A 14,520-nucleotide genomic window follows, 5' to 3' on the forward strand; every position below is an offset into this window, starting at 1 on the left:
AATGCTTTATTTCCATGAGATGGGCCTCCCAAGGACAAAGAACTGCGCCAGACAAAGACACTATTAGACAAAGTTTTTCCTCTCTCTTATTGTATTTAATCTAGAAACAAACAGGAAAAAAAACAAGGCTCAAAGCGTTGCTTTATGATGTCAACAGCATTGATAGATGAAAACATGTCTACTCTTACTTGAGTAAGCGCTCAAAGAGAAGCTGCAGTGTGATTCAATTTAAAAAGTGAATGCCAAATCCCCCTGGGTGGTTTTCTCATAAAATGGGACTATTGTAGTTGGGCAAACATTTCATGATACAAAACAAAGGCAAGCCATTGTAGAAATGAGATTGTGGAAAATAACACTTCATTAGATCACATGACAAATACTTGTCCAACTAAATTTAAGGGTAGCCATTTTATAGTGTCAATGTTTATTTCTCAGTACTCCCTATAACGTAAGGCTGATGTAGGTACCAAATAAAAAAAGAAATGGGAAAACTTTGCTTGCATGATCGGGGCCAATACCTATTTATTAGGTCTAAGATAAAACTGTGTAAGCTATACTTGTGAAATATCATCATCTTCTGGATTTTCTTTTAGCAGTTTACATTATCAATGATCCTCCCTTATCTTATCATATATGAATTATATTTTCTTTCTCACATGCCTACTTGACTTATGAATTAAATCATATTCCTTATCCATTGATTTTTTTTTGCTTTTGAGCTTTCCATTATGCTTGTGGTCTTTGGGTTTTAGAGACTAACCATGAATAGCAATATTCAAGTAATTTCTTACTGAAAGGTTACATGAGATGCCTGGTAGAAATCTTAGTTTGCCATGCAATGTTTGCAATGTGTAATTGATAAATTGTGATAGTGTGTGTACCAATGATCTTGGCGTGAGTTGTGTCTTTGGGTCCGGCTGGAAAGAGCAGTTCCCTGTGTTCACCTCCAGAGAGAGGTCCATATTTGATGCGGTAGTTTTCCACCTTCGCTTGGCTATTTTTCCACTCAAGAGTGATGCTTTCATCAGTCAGCTCCAACTTCTCAAGTTCCCTGGGGGCATCCAAGTCTAACACATACAGAAGTTAATTTCATCTGTACACTTATCAGCAAAGAGTTGTTTCCATTAGGTCAAGTAACTAAAACTTCCTAACACAGAAAATATGTATTCATCTCTATTCTGCATTTATGGTATCTGATCCTTTAAAAAGCAACCATAATGAAACCCGCCTCAGTAGGAAACATCCCTCTCTCCCTACTGTAACTAGTACATAATAATACAACAGATTCTAATCCCAATATTCTCTGGGAGGTTCTCACCTGTGAGGAATGATTCATAGACAGGAACACTAGACCGGTCTCCCCGCCGGGCTGTCAGAGACACTTCATACTGGGTGTCTGGCATGAGTCCTCCGAGGTGGTATTGAGTGTCTGTGGAGGAAAGCTCAACCATGCTGCGATCAGCAGGGCTGGAACTAGGCCCAAAAGAGATGCTGATCCCATCCACATTGGCCACAGGCTGGAACCACGTCACCAACGCTGTTGTGTCCGTCACGTCACGGATGTTCACTTGGAGTGGTGCGTCAATCCCTAAATTAGTAATAAACACAGAAGCAGATAATGTTGTTGTGCTTGTAAAAAATATATGGCTAGATGTAGCACGGGTCATTAACAACTCAATGCTCAACTTTTCCATCTCCTCAGGTTTTACAGTTTTAATGCTCAGCCACATCAGAGAAGGTTAATTGCCTCTGTATGTGTGCATAAAACCTTTGAGCTTTTCTAACTCATGCAACAACTTGCACTTCAATATTTCATTTACTAAACCCAATCCGATTTTTTATTTACTCTAATAATAATGATAATAATAATTAAGGTTAACATGCATTAGTATGAATGAAATAACAAAGATCCTTCTGTTTTCCATTCAAAGAAGACCCGTCACACATTTTCCTCTCACAATTTAAAACATTTCCCCGGTGTCATGATGACATATGTGACACTTTCAGAAATAAACAACAAAGATCAAGGTCTTATTTGAGGTTCAATGAACCCAGACAGTTTTCAGAAGTCTTTCCTGTGTTGGGTCAAAAGGGTAAAACCCTCAAGCCAATGTGTTGGGTATAAATAACTCTCTATTGGCTCATTCCCTATTGGATAAACTGCTAGGTTACTTTTAAGCTCACAGTTTTGAGAGTGTGAATATGTACACTTACTTGTGACAACATTCTTGGAGGCAGGTGGTCCGCGCTTCTTATTTTTAACAACTTCCAGTTTCACTTCATATTCTTGGCCTGGGCCCAAGCCAGACTGTTCAAAGGTTGTGTCTGGACGGCCGAGGGAGCTCAAAATTTCGCCGTCTTCCTCTTTCTGGGAGAGTAGCAAAATAGTATAGAAAAACATTGGCATTAAGCCATTTAAGATTTTTGTTATGGTTGGCTTGTTAACAATTTGCATCATATGAAAAAAAATAGTCTTTTTCTAATACAATGGAACGTTCTGAAAGCGACTGCAGCCTGTAATGGAGGTTTGTCAAAAGACCCACAGTGTTTCTGAAGATGAGGTTCCAGCCATCAAAGGGGATATCCAGAGGGTCCCATTGTACTTCCACGGATGTCTCGCGCACTGCTTTGAATTTCAGTCCCTCAGGCTCAGGAAGGTCTGTAATGTTAGAAACTATTAACTTACACCATTTTAGATAGTGAGACTGTTGATGACACAGTTTTATGATCATTTATAAATTGGAATATTCATACGTGTTGCCACCCTCGCGGTAACAGGAATGCTTTTCTTGTTGTTGAGGATAGCATAAACGCTGATCAGATACTCAATGCCTGGTTCAAGCTCTCTAACTGTGGCTTTCTTCTGGTCCCCCGGAACCCGCACATCAAGCTCCAAACCTCCAGGGGAGGTAGGAACGTAGGTGATGAGGTATTCTGTCACACGCATCTCATTATTCCAAGACAAATCCACCGTCTCAGGTGTGACCTCTTCAACAGTTAGGTCCTTTGGTGGGGAAACTTGTCAAAAACCAAATAAGCCATGTTTAGGAAAGTCATTCTAATCCTACAGAGACCATAGTGTACAAATTATATTTATCCATTTTTGATTAAGTGTTTATCCCTAATCAGCTCTTAGTTAGAAAAGGTTTACAATTACAACAATATTTGAAAGAGGAAGTGAGGATTCCCCCATTGTCCTTACCTGCTGAGCAGTCCTCCCCAACGAAACCTTCATTGCAGATACAAACTCCATTATCACATAGTCCCTGGTTCTGGCAGTCTCCAGGGCAGGTTATGATGGCACAATCAATTCCAGTGAAGCCTTCGTAGCATACGCATAGGCCATCATTGCAATATCCTCTGTCCAAACAGTTTTTAGGACATGTCTTCTCACTGCAGTCCTCACCAGTGAAACCCTTGTGACAAACACATTGGCCATTCACACAGTGGCCACGGCCCAGGCAGTCATTGGGGCATGTTAGCTCACCGCAGCCTTTGCCAGTGAAACCAACGAAGCACACACACTTGCCATCCACACACTCCCCACGGCCCAAGCAGTCTTTAGGACAGGTCTTGATGCTGCAGTCCTGCCCAGTGAATCCTTTATCGCATATACACTGACCGTTAACACAACGCCCACGATCTAGGCAGTTGTTGGGGCAGGAAAGCTCGCTACAGTCTTCGCCTTGGTATCCTTCATCACACATACACTCTCCATTTATACACTGGCCTTTGTTGCTGCAATTTTCAGGGCATGATAGAACAGAACAATCTTCACCCTCAAATCCTGGGTCACAGATGCATTTGCCGTTGAAGCAATGGCCTCGCTGATTGCAGTTTTGCGGACAAGTGAGCTTGGAGCAATCTTCACCAATATAGCCGCTCTGACACACACACATTCCCTTCACACACATGCCACGGTTGTTACATTGTCCTGGACAAGTGACTTCACCGCAGTCTTCTCCAGTGAAACCCTCCTCACAGAAGCAAGTACCGTTGACACAGCGTCCACGGTCATAGCAGTCGTTTGGACAGATAAGCTCGGAGCAGTCATAGCCCGTCCACGGCTCATCGCAGACGCAATCGTCATCGATGCAACGTCCACGACCCAGACAGTTGTTGAGGCAGTTTGTCTGGGAGCATTCCTCGCCAAAGAAGCCGTCCTCGCAGAGGCAAGTTCCTTCAACACAATGACCGTAATCACCACAGTCCGGGAGGCATAGCTCAATGCCACAGTCATGACCGGTGAAGCCTTCAAAGCATTCACATTTCCCATCCACACAGCGGCCCTGGTCTTGGCAGTCATTGGTACATTCGGGATCTGTGCAGTTGGAACCTTTCCACCCTGGCTCACATACACAGCTGCAGGTGTCAGCGCTCCAGTTTCCACGGCCATTACAGTAGGGTTTGGTGGCAACTTCTCCTGATAAAATAAAATAAGCAATATTTTAATTTTTATTCTGTGTTCATATATGATCATTGTTGTGGATGTAGTTTACTTCTGCATCATATTATATTACAGCATTGTCAAACATTAAAACAACTGCTAACCACAATGGAAAAAAATACTAAATCGGTGCCCAGCCCATCACAGACAAAATAAAAATATTTTGTTAAATTAGATTAGATCTTTATTTAATACTAATCAGTACATTTTGAAATAATTTGTTTCACACGGTACTTTTACTGGATTACTGAAGGTTAAATAGTGCAATGGTAGCCAATGTAAAATGTACGGGTTTATTCAAATACAATTTTTAAGAGAAGGAACTCTCAGTTTTCACTTTCATATTGTAAATCGCACACTTGGTGTTGCTTCAAATCACATGCTGTCACCATTTGTATGTGAAACAAAAAGATTGATCGTTTTTTTTTGCCGATAGACAAAAGTGACACACTGAGAAATAAAAGCGTGCCACTGAGCTTTTGATTTTCAATTTCTACAGTGATACTTGTTTGACGACTAACAATCATATTAGATTTTGAAATGATAGAATTGCTGGAACAGTTGTGATGGATTTGCTCTTCTTTCTTTTCCCATGAATGCCTCTGGGGAATTCTTTTATAACAGACTCATTTACATTATATGGACCACACCAAAGCCATTACACAGTGTGTTATATGAACCTACCCGTAACTTGAGATCCACAGCAACCTGCCCCACTGCCACATTGCTCTCTCAGACTGGAAAGTTCCGTCTCCAACATCTCCAGTCTGTTTAGGATTTCTTTTAGATCAGGTGCCTGGTTGTTGCAGCCACACGCCTGCTTAGGGATATTTATCCGGTGGGTAAAGACGATCTGATTGTCACCATCCACCGTGTGCTCCATATGCTCAGTATTCCGCATATCCAATGCGCCATTGTTGTGATTGGGCACAGTGCCACCCGGTGAATCAAGGTCTACAGAACAGAGTGATGTGGAGGGTACATTGATGTTGTAGACATGGTTGAAGACAACTGGCTGGTCAGGGTTTGGCAGGGTGAGATTCTCTTGATTCTTTTTAGGAATTAAAGCCTCTCTGCGATGTCGTATAACTTTCTTTACCAGTCCACTGGCAGAGGGCTTGAGGACCATGGACAATAACACGCTGCACAAGATGAGGCCTTTCATCCCCATGTTGACCTTCCACTAGCACAGAGTGGAGTAGAAGTTGTCTATTTTTCCTCCAATTGTCCTTATGTGACCTTTCATCAAACACAATCAAAACAAAGGGAAGAAGAGTGTGATTTACTCATTTGTTGACTCATTTGTTTATCATGTCATATCAATATTAACATCATAAAGGCAGTAAATTGTACATACTCTATGTGGAGTAAAACCATTAAATTAGCAGTAAAATCATCAGAAAGTCAGAAATACCTACTGCCCCAAATTAGTAAATGCAATATTTTTTTTTCAAAAAATCTACAATATGTCCAATTTCCTGACCCTCTTCTGATCTGTTTGAAAAGAATTGCTGTTTTCCGTGATACAATTTGTAATATATGGACTCTCTGTGAACATATAGGTCTGAAAAGGTCTTTTTTTTGACCATGTTAACTTATAATGAGAATCTTTTTACAGCCCTACAACATCTGCATGGTGGAGAGCAGACTGTTATTGCCTCTGGGGATAAAAGCTGACGTAGTATAGTTGTTAAACCATATGTGGGCTGTCTCTAAAACACACTCATCTGCTACCTAGAAAACAGCAGGTCAGCATTCCCAATCAGCTTTTCCGGCAACCATTAAGGCTTGTTTCAGCCGTGTAACATGATTCTTATCTTTCCTAAACCTCTCCATGACATGATTTGTTTAAAAGGTCTGATGAAAAATTTAGCTTTGCTTGTTTCTTCGAGGCCAACTTTAACTCTCTATGCTTAGTGATTCTGTGTTGGTTATTTATCATACACGTTCTAGATTATGAACAGTATTTTTGTGTTGACTTGTTACTTCACAAAACCTATAGAGATTATTTAAATTCAAGAATTTACTGCAATACTCCGTGTAAGAGACTAATCGTAGCCATCACAAAGCAAGCCATTTTTGAAAAGACTACATATGTGACAGTAAAACAGGGTGATCTGGGCATCACACTTTGCTACCTCAGAACCTAGACAGATTGCTATCATCATCTGAAAATTGGATTCACAAGTGTATCAAGCCATTTGACAGGACCACCTCTCAGCCAAGTGAAGTTTTAAAAGGATGGGTGTTGAAACAGTGCAAAAAGGACAGAAGACAAAATGGCTTTAACATAAGAATATGTCTTCTGGGGGGGCTCCAAGAAAGTGAACACCATGAGATGCCACATGAGGAATTCTCAATTTTATACAGCGGCTAATAAAAAAGAAATGACAGTTTAAAAAATAAAAAGTCAGATTTTCAAATAGAGCACACTGGGATTGTCGTTATTGTTGCCATAGAAGGGCCAACCAGATGCTGAATCCCACAGCTTTTACACATGCATGAGAGAGACACCCACATACATAAAAAGAGAAACATATTGGATGCTGTGTGTGTCAGTATTTGCCTTTTGGGGAAGTAGCAAAAACATGAGGAATGTTCTCCAGTCTGTATGTGTTAAGACACAGCAGGTGCTGGTCCTGGGAGACATGTTCAGTCTTCTAGTCTCTCGGTGTGACGGGGCAACCTGACAGATGAGCTCTGTGCAAAAGGATCTCATGCCTTCACCCGCAAATCTCCTGATTAGGCCAGTGGAGATGAGCGCCTTCATGTTTGGTAACTGTAAATGCGATAATGTAGCTTGCTGCTGGGAATGATGAAGATCCGGACCCAGGGGGGCACCGAAAACCTGTCAGCGTCTCCAAATGCTTGTGCTCATTGGTGCATGCACACCATCACAGTAACACAGACAAAACCAAGCAACTTAAAGTAGGGATAAAAACGGAGAAAAAAAAGAAAGAAAATTGCTTTGAGTTGCTGCTCAGGCCTTAGTTGTGGATGGATGGTTGGCTTTCTCACTTTAGATCCTGGCCACTTTCCACATGGACCCTTAAACAAGGATAACTGGACAGATCAAAGTAGCTTTGTTGCAAATTTGGCTAGGGCAAGATACTGCTTTATTTAGAAATAGATTAAACAAATAAATTCTGAGCCCCATGTTTATTGTTATTCCACTCCTCACTGCTAGGTAATGAAAGACATTCAGAATTAAAAACAAGCCTTTATTTAGATATTTGGGGCAGAGGAAGGGAAAGTGTGTTTTCAGACTGGATGGGAAAAGACTAAAAACTAAAAAGTGTATAAATGTGTACTGCGGAAATTAGATGGGAGCCAGATAGGTTAATTGCTATAGTGGGCCGCTCTTGCCACCTTAACTACATTCAAATAAATGATCTACTTTTTTTTACATAAACTGATTCTAGCAGATGTCAATATATTTCTACTATGAGATGAGGATAATTCCATTAAGGTGATGTGAATCTCAAACACATTTTCATTATCTGTGTATCCTTGATGAAACATCTATTTTTTATTGAATCATAATGACTACAGTAATATATTTTCTTGCGCTCACCTGAGATATTAATAAAATAGCACATATCAGTCAATGTAAATTCAGGATTAATTCAATTTCCTTTTTTTGCTACCTGAACCTAGTTTATTTTGGATTCCTTAACATTTTTGTGAACGAATTCCATCTGAACTCCTAAAGTCAACCAAAACAGGATGTTCACATTTTTAAAAATTATACTTTCAAGAACAAAAATTTGGAAAATGATGATACATTTGCAAACTATCTGCAGTCACCCAACACTGCACAGCATCTGCCTGATTTCTTGACAACAAACAAACTGAATAATGGAGTAACACAACCTACTTGGTGTGTCAGAGCGCTAAATATTTTGTGAATTCAACAGCAACCATTCTTCTGGGATGGATTGTTGATCTGATGCAATGCACAATTTCTTTTAATTTGTGAAGAATTTGTCAAGCATGTCTTGTTTTGTAGGTCACCCATGACAAAAACTCAACTGCCTTCAATTGTGCAGAATCCAAATCTGGGTCATAGTAATGCCCGAAAGTGTTATTAATGTCTGGAAATCCTTTTCACCTTGAGATCAGGGGTGGACAATGGACCGTTGGATCATCCAATGCATTATCGCCTCTCATCATAACTTAGAGAACGTTGCCTTTCCACTCAAAATACAGATTTTCTGATCAATATAGCTTCCATGCCTGGAAGGTGAAAGAAATCTAGAGCAGGTGGGTATTGATTTGGATCTTGCATCTCCACCAAGGTCATAGCGGTGGAAGTAGTGAGTTGCTGAGGACAGCATTTCAACTGTGAGTTATAATAATCAAACACAGAAATTTATTTCCAGGAAGAGAACTATTGCTCGAGTCGACGGTTCCGTTGGGATTGATGACTGAGTTTTATCCCGCTTCTCAGAAAAGGTTTTTAACATTTTATCACCGCACGGTCTGGAGGGCACATGCCATTTTCTCTTTCTGCCTCTTATGATTGATGTGGATGTCCCTGTTGTGCTGAACTACCAGAACCGTTGACACCTGAACAAAAAGATATCTGGTGTGCTCGTGGACAAAGAAATGCATTGTTGGAAAATCTGACATTGTGCAGTTTCATTGAAAAGGAAATTAACAGGGAAGATAAGAAATAGCTGCTCACTGCTTGTCTTTCCAATAGTAGAGATAAAAAAAAACATGAAATCATTCACAGTGGTCATAGTTTCCTTGAGGGATGTTCTTCATCACCTTCAGAAACTGGAAATCTTTTCATCTTTAATATCTGTCTGGCCTAAATATATAATACACTTTTGCTATCATGTTTCCTCTCATGATACACATTATCAATCGTTTGACCTGCCAAATAGATGATGAGATGAAAGAGAATGGTCTTGGCGGATCCCATCGAACTGACACTACTCTCAGTTTTGACCCCATTGGGTGTGATGGCACAGATAACAAGGGAGTAGTGGGGGTTGGTGTGTTTTTAGCTGATAAGAACCCAACACAGAGGAATATCTTAGATACCGTGCAAGAGAAACACTATTATGGAAAGTCACTGCCAAGACTGAGCCCTAATCGGCCTAGCTGAGCTACTGGAGTGATGTAGAAATTCACTTAACTTGGCCGACTGATACATCCACCCCAAACTGTTTCTTCGGGCAAAACCAATTTTCGACTTCGACAATAAGATATGGAGAAAGAGTTTGTTGAGCGGATGGCAGTGCTCACCAGGTCAACTGTGCGGCAGTCAGAGCTCAAACCCCTTTGTATTGTTATGTTATTTGGAAGCATTCTCCCTGTGAGGTACATCATAAATATTCTTTATAGCTCATCCCCTGCAGTGCCTCTGTCTTCCGCTTCTGTTCTCCGTGGGTCCAGATGGAGCACTGCATGCAAGCCGTTGTTCATCAGCCCTTTAACAGTTGAGGATCCTGCTTCATTAGTCTATCCCGTGTGTGGTATGTGGACTTGGCAACTTTTGTGGAGCATTTACTCATCCACCTGCTGTTTGGGCCAAATACTGGCAAATCTTTGTTGTTCTATCTACTCCTTCTTCCACAGAAACTATAATTGTACTTGTCTGCGTATTGTATAGAACTAATAAGGTAAATTTAGTATGCTGTTTGCCTATCCTAATTGACCCTAGGGGTTTCGTCACACAGTAAATGGGCTACATTAATCTCCGAGAAGTTATTTGGCATATGTGACTTGGACTTTTACAAGCTTTTAATCACACACAAGTGTATTAAGGGCGTGAGAGGCCCAAACATACTAAAGATTTGTGCGAGAAGATACGGTGGTATTTCACAAACGAACCATTTTATCATCCTAACTGCTTCCTAAAAGAACAACGGCAAAAGGAAATGTCACTCCCTACGCCAATTAAATGATATGGATGATGAAAACACTGGGGAGATTTCAGAATTACATATTGAATGGCTATTCATTACTTCAATTCTAACTAGATAGCAGGAGTATTTTACCCCCTCTAGGAAGGCAATGAGTGAGTTGGCAGTGATACTAGGACATCTGTTAGTCCTTGTCGAGATGAAAGCCAGAAGCGTGTTGTGTCCCACTTGGGAGTGTCATGCATTCAGACACTTGTATGAGTCTAATGACCGTAGTGCCTCAGGTCGGCTACTCATTGGCTTTCATTGTTTTTTTTTTGTGTTTTGTCCAACAATTTTTCCAATGGAAGTTACTATCTGCCCCTTTTCAAAAGGAAGAGTGCCATCCTTTTCCAAGACCCCTACAGTGTATATATATATTCTAATGTGTGAGGTCATTGATGGAAGCCCAGTATTACAGGCAACACATGTGTTGAACTGTTGGCTGCCTCCAATGGTGGGCTTACCAATACAAAAGCCATCTGAAGGCTTCAATGCCTCAAGACATCCACTTTTTTTTTCTTTTCAAACATTAGCATTAGAGAAACATTGTAGGCCATCTGGGATAGTTTAAACACCGAGATACATTTTTGAATAGCGAAGGGCAATCTGTGAGATTTCGTCTGGAAATGTAGTTGCACTCCCTTTTTCTTCTCTCATTTTCTGAACCGCTTTATCCTCATTAGGATGCGGGGCCTTTTTCTTTTAAATCCTAAGTCAAAAAATAATTAAATTTGGGGTAAAATTAACTGGGATTCATGAACCAATAATCTGTCAACTGTTCTGCCTCAAAGAACATAAATCTCATTATACTTGTATAATGAAAATAAAAGCGTTCAATTAAATTCAATATTTGTGATAGCCTGGCCCATCTTTTGAAAAATTTCTTTAGAGAGCTTGTAGCAATAATGTATTTTTACATGCACATTTTCCTTTGGAAGTGCTTGTGGTACAAGAACATAGAACAATAAAACAAACATAAGAAAACATAGTGGAGATATTTTAGTGTTTCATAGTCACATTCCAGTACAATATTCCTAGCTATTTGAAATACAAAATATATACATACTAAAGAAAAAACTGACAGATTCTCCCCACTGTAAAATAGCTATTATCTCATTGTATAGTATGACTGAAAGAAAAAATCATTTCGGCTTCGCTATGAACATTTCATCTTAGCATTACAGTTGTTTTTGTCTTGTGGCATTCAATTTCTCTGATACCATCTGGCTTGCCAGAGATCCTATTTAGAGCTACAGTATAGTCCAGGTGAAATTATCCAAATCGCCATAAATTGCCTCAAGTTAGATTGCATATTAAAGTATGCATCTCTGAATGTGTATGAAAATCCATGGATTTTCCCAATCAATTTGATTCAATCTCATCACTCCTGAGTCTTTCCAAAAATGTATGTCCATGAACATCGACAATTACTGTTTGTGCTCAATCACCAGTCAAGGAGCTAAGTGGGGTTAAAACTGCCCTCTCATCGAGCTTTGTAGGGCACGGGGCATAGGGAGCTAACAGCTGTCCAAACAATGGACCATTTCCCACTCGTCGTTACGCTGAGTATCACAGTCTGACAGTGGGTACTCATGTGTAGCTAAACAATCCTCAAAGACCACCTATGAATAGACAACGTAAGTTGTCCTAAAATTATGACGACATACGGAGACACCTCAGTCAGTATTACATAAAAAATGATATAGCAAAGTTCTGAAAGATATTTTTGGGGGTAGAACAGATTTATAAAAGCCTCATTGAACATCGTAGATGACGAACACTGAGATGCTCCTTTTCTTGGAGTTAGATCTTCTCGTCATACATGATTAGCATGCAGCAGACAATGCCCTGGTATCCTTTGGGTCTCTTCCATCACTTCCCACTGCTTATTATTGTAAGCCTTCTCACAGTGGCTCACACTTTTTACAATCTTTCATTTATTCTCTTATTTTCTTCAAACAATGTCGGTGCAGTGAAAGCTACATTCAAGAATGTGTATAATGCTTACATAGAACTTGTCTAAAATGTCTAACTATTAAGGATATTGTCCACAGTAGATAAAAGTGCATTCATGCAAAATGTAATGGTTTATTTTGTCGTTCATGATCAGTAAACTTAACACATTGGCACCCTCATTAGCATTCAGCACCAGCTCAAGATTCTCTCAACCACAGCAGAACATTCTCTGCCAATTTATAGAAGTACAAAAGTGTACATGCATGTGAATTCTAAACATTTAAAATATAAAACACAAAAAAATACTGAAAGACAACCTGATGCACTCAACCAGAGAGAATATCTTCTGACAAATACCCATACTTTGCTAACCAATTCAAATATCATTTTTTGTCTAACTGATGATGCTGGTGCAGAAATTGATGATACAGAACCACACAGAAAAGGCAGTCAGTAATTGTGTCTGTGTGTATGTAAAGCTGCTGGTTTCCAGCCTGCAGTGTCTACGCTGGAGATCCGAGAGACGGCAGCATCTAATGTAAAGCAGCTGTCTGTTTCCTGGGTTACACAAGCTTACTGTCTGCTGCCATGTACCATAAAGTATACATCTGGACCTACTCTGGCTTGCAGAACACACAATTGGCCATGCACGCAAATCCCACACCTACAGTAGCACTCTGATGTTTCACCAAACCACAACCCATTTGCCTCATTTAAAGTATTGCAATAACATGACTTTGTTAATTCATGTTGGCATACATCAACTTTGAAAGCTTTTTTTGACAATGTAACATGAACAGGTTGATAAAAAAACAGTCCTCACTTACCTATAAAGTAAAATTAAAAATAAGGATCAGACCAAAGCATAGTTTTCCAAGCAATTCACTCCACATCCGATAGTTATGGTTACAAGATAGTCAAAGTGGCTAATTAACTTGTCATTGACAGAAAATATAATCATCCTCTAATTTAATACTACATCAATCCATGTGTGATTGTTAACGAGATCACCGCCAATGAGAAAGATTACACTCTTTGAAAGCAAGCAAGCAAATTGCCCAATCAGAGAATTCCAAAAAAAATGGCAAGATTTTTTCATATTAACCCAGACGAGATTGAAAACAGAAATATGTCAAAAGTTTCCAAATATATTTAAAATATCCTGATCAACCTATCCATCAATTTGCTACATTTTTTTTCATTTCATGGTTGCATCCAGGTAAGGAAGGTAACTTACCTCGGGCACAATGGCCACTCACTTCTCTCTGCTCTGTGAATCTTTACCCAAAAAAGATTGAACAGAAACTAAGCCTATTATCAGCAGTCTGCACGTCTCAGACCACTGACACCTTTGTCATCTTCTTGCTTCTCTCTCCTCTCTTTAAGTGTTTACTAGAGTCTACCTAGAGAGCTGGCTGATGTTGTGCAGGCAGTGAGAAAAGAGAGAGAGGGTGAGAGAGCTAGAGAATGTGGGTCTGAACGAGAAAGAGTGAGCAAGAGAGAGAAAGAGAGACCATATAAAAGACAGAATTCCCTTTCTCTTAAACAGTGGACCCTCTGCGGTCAGACTCCACTCCCACTTACTGCTTTCCTAACGCCCCCCACCCATTCACCCTCTTCACAGCATTGTGACTGAAAGCGAAAGAGCTGAAACGGGATGCCTCAAGGCTGGAGAGAGAGAGAGAGAAAGAGAGAGAGAGAGGGAGAGAGAGAGATTGAGAAAGGGTTTGTTGGGAGGAAAGGGGTGGAGATGGATGGGGTGGCTGGGTGTCAGTGGTCCATTAGCTGCTAATTGTAGCAGCGAGCCAATCGTAAGTGAGATGACAATGAATACGCACCCAACATTAACATAGGGTTTAAGAACAAGAGAGCATTGAGTGCAATGGAGCGGCCTCGGCGCAATTTAACAGGGTGTGTGTGTTAAAGGGCGGCTTTCCCTTGGTTGATGTAATGATCACAAATACACTAGCGAAGGAATAAAAAGTTAAATAAAGATTAGGCTTTTTAGTCTGGTTTCATCAGGAACTGACCCTGTAAAGCTGACTCTCAAATGACTACTAACTGAGGATGGGATAGCCCGTAGTTGATTCTTCTGATTTGTAGGACTGTTCAGGCACTTTGAATTGGTTTTATGTTTATCGTCATCTTGCCCTTTGCATTTGAAACTTGCCAATGCTTCATATCAATTTAAAGCTATCG

General features: G+C 40.1%; 1 protein-coding gene across 4 annotated transcripts in view; it reads right to left on the reverse strand.

The window, feature by feature from the left end:
• Window positions 1-14,520, reverse strand: part of LOC144195122 (tenascin-like) — a 43,986-nt gene that overhangs the window by 11,274 nt on the left and 18,192 nt on the right. For 3 of the 4 annotated variants that reach the window (XM_077714536.1, XM_077714535.1, XM_077714533.1), the window contains exons 1-8: window positions 13,559-13,938; window positions 5,132-5,686; window positions 3,203-4,423; window positions 2,755-3,018; window positions 2,544-2,659; window positions 2,215-2,368; window positions 1,319-1,588; window positions 882-1,067 (exon numbers count right to left, since the gene is read on the reverse strand). In XM_077714536.1, the coding sequence (XP_077570662.1) occupies window positions 882-1,067; window positions 1,319-1,588; window positions 2,215-2,368; window positions 2,544-2,659; window positions 2,755-3,018; window positions 3,203-4,423; window positions 5,132-5,618 (2,698 nt within the window). In that variant the 5' untranslated portion in view covers window positions 5,619-5,686; window positions 13,559-13,938. Of the gene's footprint in view, window positions 1-881; window positions 1,068-1,318; window positions 1,589-2,214; window positions 2,369-2,543; window positions 2,660-2,754; window positions 3,019-3,202; window positions 4,424-5,131; window positions 5,687-13,558; window positions 13,939-14,520 lie in introns of those variants that run through there. The other variant, XM_077714534.1, reaches the window with a different exon arrangement.

The sequence above is a fragment of the Stigmatopora nigra genome, chromosome 4 (genome assembly GCF_051989575.1).
Source record: "Stigmatopora nigra isolate UIUO_SnigA chromosome 4, RoL_Snig_1.1, whole genome shotgun sequence".
Taxonomy (NCBI): domain Eukaryota; kingdom Metazoa; phylum Chordata; class Actinopteri; order Syngnathiformes; family Syngnathidae; genus Stigmatopora; species Stigmatopora nigra.